The 10402-nt window shown below is 35.6% G+C and overlaps 1 protein-coding gene across 1 annotated transcript; it reads left to right on the top strand.

Moving 5' to 3' along the window:
* The first annotated feature begins 1356 nt into the window (after nt 1-1356).
* Nucleotides 1357-3966, top strand: LOC120086792 (cytochrome P450 CYP82D47-like). The gene is made up of 2 exons (XM_039043586.1): nt 1357-2349; nt 3115-3966. Exons 1-2 carry the CDS (start codon nt 1393-1395, stop codon nt 3778-3780), a joined length of 1623 nt encoding a protein of 540 aa, XP_038899514.1. The 5' UTR covers nt 1357-1392; the 3' UTR covers nt 3781-3966.
* Nucleotides 3967-10402: the final 6436 nt, after the last annotated feature.

Raw genomic sequence — 10402 nt, 5'->3', positions numbered from 1 at the left:
ATAAATATCTCAAGATTAACAATTTCGGTAATAAACGATAACAAGAAAGAAGAAATAATTTTGGGTCTCACTTGATGTTGGCAAGTAATTACCCATTATATCTAAATGTAGGTAGCTCCAAGCGAAATCTTCACTATCTAGATTGAAGACCCTCATGTCAAAAGTATGCTGTTAAAATTTTAGTTCAATCGGACCACGAATCGATCCCAAACAGCTGAAAAATGCTCTTTGTCAGAAGAAGGATTTTCTCTTAATTTTTCTTTATTGCCATCAAAATCACTCCTCGGTTTCTGTATAACTTTTCAGCTGGCTGCTCATGATTATTTCAAAATAACCTAATGCCCAAGTGGACCTTTATTGGGCTTCACTAAAAAAGTGAAATAACTCAAACAGACAGCTGGCTGGTTTGGCCCATGTAAAATAACTAAAACAGGATTAAAATAGAACAATTAGTTGGGTAAATAACTAAAAATTAGTTGGGTTAATATTCTAAAGCATTATTAACAATAAAAATGTGAATCATTTGTATTATTATATTGAATGGTTGATTTTAGGTTGTTGTCAAATATAAGAAAATAAATTAAAATATTTATAAATATAATAAAATTTCACTTTTTATCTGTGATGGACTACTATTTGTATCTATCTACGTCATACTAGACTTAGATCGTAGTCTATTACGCTCTATCATAAATAAACTAAGATATTTTTCTATTATTTACAAATATTTTCAGTAGTTTTTTCATTTATGATAATTTTTCTTATTTTAAAAATTAATTCTGTAAATTATAAACTTAACTTATTTGAACTTATCCGTCATATAAAGTAATTAGTATTCATTGATCTTTTTTAATATTAATTAATGATTATTAATAATAATATTAATTTTAATACTTATCATAACAATTTTATTAATAAAAAAATTGATTGCCTACTCCACATATTCACATATTATCATAGTTAATATGTATTCAATAAATCTTAACTTTAGTTTCTACTTCATTGGTTTATTATTGATTTTTTTTATTTTTTTGAATTATTTATTAATGCTTTTATTATAAATTTTGAAAATTTGAAAGTATAAAGGACTAAAATTGAACCAAACCCACATTTAACCTAAAATTCAATAAAACTCCAAGTGAAATGGTAATCTAATTAAGAACTTTTATTGCATTAAATGTAAAATTGAAAATATTGGAAGGTAGAGAACTACATGGAGAATTAACCAAAAGAATTAGAGACTAGTCTGTATATCTAACCAAACATTCAATAATTCAAAGTATTATTTTCATTGACATATTCTGTTTATTATGAAGTTTGAAAACCAATAATGTATTGATATGATACAATAAAAAACTCTAAAAAAATCACCATTTGTCGCCAGACTGAAAAATGGGACTACCTCACATCTCCTCCGCCGGATTCATCCTCGCCGGAATCTTGTTTTTGTATGCCGTCTTTAAAATTTCAAAAAAAATTGTTGCTCAGCAGAAGAGACGACCACCAGAAGCCCACGGTTGTTGGCCGGTGATCGGTCACCTCCATCTGCTAAGTGCAACAGAGCCACTTCATATAACTTTAGCCAAAATGGCAGACACTTGTGGCCCAATCTTTACGTTGAGGTTGGGCATGAAGAAGGCCTTGGTTGTAAGCAATTGGAAAATAGCGAGAGAGTGTTTTACTACGAACGATAAAATCTTTGCGTCTCGACCCAAAGTTACGGCCGGGAAACTACTCGGCTACGACTATGCCCTGATTGGGACAACCCTACACGGGCCACTCCGGACCCATATGCGGAAAATAGCCATGCACGAACTCCTCTCGAACCACCGCCTCGACCAACTCAAACACGTCAGAATTTCCGAAGTCGAGAGCTCGATGAAGGGACTATATGAGTTATGGGTAAGACAACGACACAACGGAATGATCGGCGACAAAGTGTTGGTGGAGATGAAGACATTGTTTGAAGAATTAAGTTTGAATACCATCTTTAGGATGGTGATTGGGGAGGGATTTACAAGGGCTTTTGAAGGTGGTGATGGGGAAAGGTATAAGAAAGCAATGAGGGATTTTTTTGATTTATTTGGGGTGTTTGTTCCGGGAGATTCATTTCCATTTCTACGGTGGTTGGACTTGGGAGGACATGTAAGGGCTATGAAGAAGACGGCTAAGATCATGGACGAGATGCTTAATAAATGGCTCAAAGAGCATCGAGAAAAGGGAAATTTCATTGACTTGGCCCGCGCCAAAGAGTTTGACTTCATGGATGTGATGCTTTCTCTTGTTAAAGATGATGCAGAACTTTCTCGTTATGATGATGATGATAGAGTCACTAAAGCTACTTGTTTGGTATGCATACTTAAATTATTATATATTTTTTTATAGAAAATTGATATATAGTTCTATTGGCTTTCTTGGAGCATTATGCACGGTGATAATTAAGAAATATGAACTTCCGATCCCTTAATTAAGACTACATATGTTTAATCTATGCATGCTAAGCTATATCCAAATTATAATACCATGTACTGTAGTTATAGAGTTTTGTCTTCACATATATATCCAGTACATTTCGATATATATTTGATTATGAGTAATATGTCCCAACTAGTTAAGGTTGAGCCCAACCAGTAACCTCATTTGAAAAAAAAAATCAAAATATTAAAGTTCGGTTTGATAATTATTTGGTTTTTTATTTTTAGTTTTTTAAAATTAAGCCGATAAATCTCACTTTCATCCTTTAGTTTCTAAGTTTAGTTAGCTACATTTGAGCAGTGTTTTAGAAATCAAGCCAATTTTTTAAAATTAAAAAATAGTAGATTCTAAAATTTTGTTTTTGTTTTTTGAAATTTAGCTAATAACTCGACTCTTTTACTTAAGAAATATGTCAATTACTGTAAGAAATTGAGAAACAATAGACTTAATATTAAAAAACCAAAAACGAAAAAATGAAACGATTAAACGAGCCTAAGAAAATGTCATGTTATAAATCATGGTTAGGCCATTAAGTTTGTGTTGAAAAAAATAGGTGCAACCAATTTAATAGAAAAGTATTTTTTTTCCTTATACGACCATTGTCTTCTCTAATCCAAGTGGATGAAACTGCATGTGTAGGGTATGATATTAGGTGGATTTGATACTACAGCAATAGCAATGCAATGGGCTCTTTCGTTACTTCTCAACAATCCAGACACACTCAAGAAACTTCAAGTTGAATTACACGAACAAGTTGGACAAGAAAGAAAAGTTGAAGAGTCAGATGTGAAAAATCTATTATATCTCCAAGCTGTAGTGAAGGAAACATTACGATTATATCCTGCAGTACCGATTGCACTCCCTCATGAATCTATAGAAAACTGCATAGTTGCTGACTACCACATCTCTACACAAACACGTCTGTTAGTGAATCGTCAAAAGCTTCAAAGAGACCCACTTGTTTGGAAAGATCCCAATGAATTTCGGCCAGAAAGATTTCTTAGTAGGGAAAATCACTTTGATGTTAGAGGACAAAATCCCCAACTAGTACCATTTGGAAGTGGTCGAATGATGTGTCCTGGAATATCTTTTGCCCTCCAATTTGTGAGTCTCACACTTGCGAATCTACTCCATATGTTTGAAGTTAGTAGGCCATCAAATGAATTGATCGATATGGAGATGGGTGTTGGAACAACGTGTATTAGAAAGAACTCTCTTGAAATCGTTTTAAATCCACGTCTCCCTGCTGAAGTTTATGAAAACCTTTATCAGAAAGTTGATGACGGAAAAAATGGAAGTTCTTGATTGGTAGGAATGGCTCTTTGGTTGGAAACTATATAGTTGTTTTCTTATTAAAAAGAAATTAATCGCAAGACATATGATTAATTTTGTGTCTTGGGGACGTAAAATAAATTATTGTGGAAGTTTTAAGCTTATTGATTGGTCTCAAATGATTAAATTACAAATCTAGTGAGATAAAGTTTAAGTATCTTGTTGTTTTAATATGAGAAAAACAAAGGATTATGTTATTGCAAAGTTAAAGCAATGAATTATTTAGTAAAACTTGTTGAGCCAATGACAATAGAAATCTACATTACAAGGACGAACATAACAATATTTAAAGCTAAACATAACAACCCTCTAACAAAAAGTCCTACACTTTGCTCCACAATTATAGAGCATGAGTAACAAAGTAACTAATCCCTAAAAACAGGAACAACCTTTGACACAATCAACTTAAACAGAGTGCACTTGTTTCAGTCCTAAAGCATTTTCTTAACACTCCTTCTTGCGTTAGGAGCTGCAAACACTAAGTCTTGACTTTAGAAACTCAAACTTGCAAGTAGATAATGGTTTTGTTTAAATATCTACAAATTGATCTTTTGTTTTGCAGTAAAGAAGAGTTACATCTCCATGTTTCTGTACTTCCCTTAGGAAAAATAACTTGATGTTAAAATGTTTAATCTTCCCATGAAACACAGGATTATAAGAGATAGCAATAGCAGCTTGGTTGTCAACAAGAATCTCTGTGCTTTCTTTCTGTTCAAAATCAGTCAAATAAAAATTTTCTTAGCCATAAAGCTTGATTAACAGTAGTTGTTACAGTAATAAACTCTGCTTCGATAGTGGATCGGGCAACAGTTTCTTGCTTCTTTGAGCTCCATGAGAAAACACTAGAGTCAAGAGTAAAACAATAGCCTGAAGTGCTCCTCATATTATCAATGGAACCTCCTCAATCACTGTAAAAAAAAACCAACTAGCTTGAACTCCTTGCTTCTTGTGAACTTCATACCAAAATCACTTGTGCCTTTTACATATCGTATCAATCTTTTGGTAGCCTTGAGATGTAATCTGCTTGCATAATGCATAAATTGAGACAAATTATTTAAATAGCTTCTCCTTTTGATTCATTAGAGTTCTTGTTGCCTTGCATTCATCCATTTGAAACTTCTTCAGTATTTCCTTTACATATTTTTTCTGGCATATGAAAACTTCATCTTTTCCTTGCTTAATCTCCATACCAAGGAAGTATGACATGAACCCCAGATTTGTCATTTCAAACGTCTTCATCATCTCTTGTTTGAAATTCTGTATATGATCTGTGTTGTTTCTTGTAACCAACAAGTCATCAATATACAATGAAACCATAAGAATTTCAGTACCATTGCGCTTAACATACAAGGTTGTTTCTGATAGACTTTTCACGAAACCCAAGTTTAGCAAATATTTATCGATTTTGCTGTATCAAGCTCTTAGAGCTTGTTTTAGTCCATAGAGAGCCTTCTTGAGAAGATAAACCTTATCTCCTTCATCTTCCTTCACAAATCCTTGGGGCTGTTCAACATAAATTTCTTCCTGTTGGACACCATTTTAAAAAGCTGATTTGACATCCAACTGGAAAACTTTCCAGGCCTTTTGTGCAGCTATTGCGAGCAGTAACCTGATTGTGTCTAACCTAGCAACAAGAGCAAAAATTTCAGAGTAATCAACACTAAATATTTGAGCATACCCTTTGACAAAAAGTTTGGCTTTATGTTTGTTGATCGACCCATCGGTATTAAGCTTGGTTCTAAACACTCACTTCACCCCAATTACCTTTCTGCCTTGAGGTATATCTACAAGGATCCAAGTCTTGTTCTTCTTTATCTTTGACATCTCCTCCTCCATTGCAACCATCCACCTTTGATCCTTTTTTGCTTCTGCATAGGCAGCAGGTTCACAAACAGCAACATTGCATCTTTCATAAACATTTGAGAGTAACCTTGTTCTTCTCACAGACACATCATCCACTGTTTCATTTTGTCAATCATCTTCTTCTTTGATGCTTGAACCAGAGAACTTGAGTTGCTCTATTATGGTCTAATCCTTCTTCTTTGCTTCATCCCAGCTCCACTCTTAATCCTCCAGGAAGTGGACATCCCTGCTAACAACAATATTTCCAGTTTGTGGCTGGAAAATTTTATAAGCCTTGCTGATAGTACTATAGTCTATAAAAATACCTGATGAAACTCTTCTATCAAGCTTGTCACACTTGCTCTATGGAACATGAGTAAAACATAAGCAACCAAATACTGTAAGAAATTTCAATGAGGGTTTGTAACCATACCAATCCTCAAATGGTGTTTGTTCCTTCACTGCCTTTTTCGGAAGCCTGTTTTGAAGAAACACAGCCGTATTTACTGCCTCTGCCCAAAACTTCTTTGGTAGATTTTTCTCATACAACGTGCATCTTGACATCTCTATGATGTATCTATTTCTTCTCTCACTAACTTTATTTTGTTGGGGTGTGTAAGGGGCTATAAGTTTATGCTCTATGCCTAAATTTTCAAAAAACTTATCAAATTTTGCCGAAGTGTACTCCTTCCCGTTGTCGGATCTTACAATTTGAATTTTCCAGCCACTTTCATTCTCAAGTATTTCTTTGAACTTCCAAAAAACTTGAGCTACTTCTGATTTAAACTTCAAGAAAAAAATCCAGCACATTCGAGTGAAGTCATCAATAAAGGCAATATAATAGAGACTACCTTTTAAAGAAGGTATTCTTTGCAGTCCTACAACATCTGTGTGGATGAGCTGCAACTTGGAAATGGCTCTCCAGGTTGACTTCGGGAATGACTTTCTGTTTAGTTTTCCAAACTGACATTCTTTGTAGCTTGAGATTGCATTACCAAGCTCGGGAACATCAAGTGTTAGCTTCTTTTCTTTTAGTTGCAGCAAATCTTGATGATGATAGTGTCCAACTCTCTTGTGCCAAATCTATGTGACATCTTCCTTGAGAAGAAAAACAGATTGCTCCTTCTCTAAAGGATTGAGTGAGAAACTTTTTCCTTTCATTTTAACTTTGAAAATTTCTTGATTAGCTGCATTCTTAATCAAACGATATTTATCTTCAAAAGTAACTTTAAAGCCTTTTTCAATATGTTGACCCACACTCAATAAATTATAGTTAATGTCGGGAACAAAGAGAACATCTTGTATATGGTTTGTACCTGTATAACTTGTAATCGCAACAGTGCCTTTTCCTTTGATAGAGATGTAATCCCCATTGTCGATTCTTACTTTGGTGATGTTAGTTGGTTTCAAATCTCTAAAGAATTCCTTGTCATAAGTCATATGATTGGTGCAACCACTATCAATTAGCCAACTTTCGTTTGCTTCATTACCCACGAAACATGTAGCCATAAACAATTGATCCTCCTCCTCCTCCTGATCAACAATCTTAGCCTCTTCACTTTACTGTTGATTCTTGCTCTTGCAAATTACAGCTTCATGCCCCATTTGGTTACATTTAGTGCACTTGGCATCTGGTCTTCTCCAGCATTTGAAAGGAAGATGACCCTTTCTATTGCAATGTTGACATGGAGGATAGGACCCCTTTCTAACTCCTACTTTGTTGTTGGTTGAGGATTCTTCATTAAGATTTTGATTCTTCTTATTGTTCCTTGCATTCTCATGTTTGGCTCGCAAGGCTCATTCAACAACACCTTCTAGCCTCATAGCTCTTCTTTGCTCCTGTGCTTGTAAAGCATTGAGAATTTCTGCAAGAGTAATTTAAGTTAGATCCTTGGTATTTTCCAAGGCTGAAAATAGATGCCTCAAATTATTCAAGCACTGTTACAAGAATGTTTTTAACAATTCTTGAGTCCTTAAACGTAGAATCAAGTAATCTGATTCGGTTTGCTATCCCAATAACCTATCAGAATACTCTTTAATTCATTTTGTTTCCTTCATCCTCACCAACTCAAATTCTTGAATCAAATTTAGCACACGTATTCCTTTGATTCTTACATCTCCCTCATACTCTGACTTGAGATAATTCCATATCTCATATGTTGAGTTTAGAGTCATAATCTGAGTGAATATAGTAGATGAGACTGCAGTAAACAAACAAGCCTTTGCCTTGGATTTCCTTGTCCTTTTCTTCTTCTGCAATTTAATCTGTGCCATGGTAGGACTGTTTGGGACGTAAGGAATTTCATAATCCTCTTCCATAGCTTCCCAAATATCCAAAGCTTCCATATATGCTTTAATATAAACTGCCCAAACCTAGTAGTTGTCTCCATCAAACACTGGTGGAGAAATTGAAGAAAAATTAGAACTTACTTGAATGTCCATGACACAAAAAACACTTACTCACATATCCCTCAAGAACGAGGCTCTGATACCAATTATTGTTTTTGTTAAAAATAAAAGAGTAAGGAAGAGAATAACAACACAGTTACGTGGAAACCCTAGTACAGGGAGAAAAACCACGATAGACACTGGTTTTTATTATTAATTATGATACCCAAAGTACAAGAGAATAGGCCAAATAAATAGACTAGTGGGAAGTCCTAGGGTACACATAATTACTAAAATGCCCCTAGGGTTACAAGCTGCTTTTTCGACACTCCCCCTCAAGTTGGGGCGTAAATATCAATAAGACCCAACTTATTGACACAGTAATCAAAGCTTTGTCTCAGTAATTCTTTTGTGAGCACATCTGCAATTTGCTGATTTGAGGGAACATAAGGAATGCATATACTTCTGTTGTCAAGTCTTTCCTTGATGAAGTGCTGGTCGATCTCAACGTGTTTTGTTCTGTCATACTGAACAGGATTATTTGCAATACTTATTGCTGCCTTATTGTCACAAAACAGTTTCATTGGGAGCTCATTGTCTTCATGAAGATCTGACAACACTTTCATCAACCAGATCTCTTCACATATCCCTAAACTCATGGCCCGATACTCAGCTTCTGCACTACTTCTAGCCACAACTCCCTATTTCTTGCTCCTCCAGGTTCATAAAATTACCCCAAACAAATGTGCAATACCTTGATTTTCTATCACAACAGACCTTGCCCAATCAGAATCTGTGTAGGCTTCAATGTAGCGTTTATCAGACTTCTTGAACATGAACCCCTTACCTGGTGTACCTTTCAGATATCGAAGGATGTGTTCAACTGCTATCATTGTGTTCTTCACAAGGAGCCTGCATAAATTGACTGACGACACTCACTACATATGAAATATCAGGTCTCGTATGAGATAGGTATATCAATTTCCCTCGTATGAGATAGGTATATCAATTTCCCAACTAACCATTGATACCTTTCTTTATTGACCGGAACACTGTTACTAGTATTGCTGAGCTTTGAATAATATTCAACTGGGGTGTCAGCAGGTTTGCACCCAGTCATTCCCGTTTCCATTAGAAGGTCAATCGTGTATTTCTGTTGGGGCACTGAGATTCCGTCCTAGACTGGGCTACTTCCATTCTGAGAAAGTCTTAACTTCCCAAGGTCTTTAATTTCAAATTCTTCGGCCATGTTGCTTTGAGTTTCACAATTTCAACATCATCATCACCGGAGAGCTAATTATCATCAAACGTAATAATGAGAACTGCTACCTTCGAAGTTGACTTCTTTGTAAAAAAGTGTATGATCTGAGTGCCCTTAGGTATATCCTTATCCTTTGACAAAGGTGGCAAATCTGTCAAACCAGGCTCTCGGAGACTGTTTCAACCCATATAGCGACTTTCTCAGTCGACAGACTCGCTATTTTAACTGATCTTCAAATCCGGAAGGAAGGAATTCATGTAGACTTCCTCCCCAAGTTCTCCATTGAGAAAGGCATTCTTTACATCCAGTTGATGCAAGGGCCAATCTTTGTTAACTGCAACTGATAGCAATACTCGGATAGTATTGAGTTTAGCCACGGGAGAAAATGTCTCGGAGTAATCTACCCCAAAGGTTTGAGTAAACCCTTTGGCAACTAACCTGGTTTTGTACCAATCAACAGTCCCATCTGACTTGTACTTTATAGTGAAAACCCATTTGCACCCAATCGCCTTGTGCCCTTTAGGTAGGATCACCTGGTCCCATGTTCCATTTTTCTCTAGAGCTCTCATCTTCTTTATAACAGAAGCTTTCCAAACTTCAGTTCCCATTGCTTCCTGTATGTCACTCGGTATCACCTCTGCATCTAAGCTAGTGGTAAAGGCCCTAAATTCTAATGATAGGTTACTGTATGTCATGTAACTATGCATGGGGTACCTTGTATATGACCGAATACCTTTCCTCAGGGCTATTGGAAGATCAAGAGAAGCATCATATTCCTTCAATCTGTCAAATTTTCCATTGTGATCACTAGTCTCCTCTTCCTGTTTCTGATCTTAAGAAATCACACCTTTTTCACCATTATCTTTAGTATCACTCACATTTTCTAGAGCTGTGTCTGAATCGTCATTCACTGTCATCTTCCCACCTGCTATAGTGGTACTATCAGCACATTTTCCTCCTTTTTCCTTTTTGCACTCGTTAGTACAAGTACCAATCTCATTAATTTTAGGAATACATGTACCTGATGTCAAGTTTGACTCATGGACCGGAGCTGGAGATGCAACAGGTGACGCTGTTTCCTTCCTGAGATTTTTCCTATAGTAT

Source organism: Benincasa hispida, chromosome 9, assembly GCF_009727055.1.
Source record: "Benincasa hispida cultivar B227 chromosome 9, ASM972705v1, whole genome shotgun sequence".
Classification (NCBI taxonomy): domain Eukaryota; kingdom Viridiplantae; phylum Streptophyta; class Magnoliopsida; order Cucurbitales; family Cucurbitaceae; genus Benincasa; species Benincasa hispida.
This window is presented reverse-complemented; position numbering and strand designations above follow the sequence as displayed.

What these genes read in the sequence shown, in the direction of transcription:
- LOC120086792 (XM_039043586.1), top strand. Translation starts at nt 1,393, where the DNA reads ATGGGACTACCTCACATCTCCTCCGCCGGATTCATCCTCGCCGGAATC. An exon ending in TCACTAAAGCTACTTGTTTG is followed by an intron (nt 2,350 to 3,114) that starts GTATGCATACTT and finishes CTGCATGTGTAG; the next exon opens with GGTATGATATTAGGTGGATT.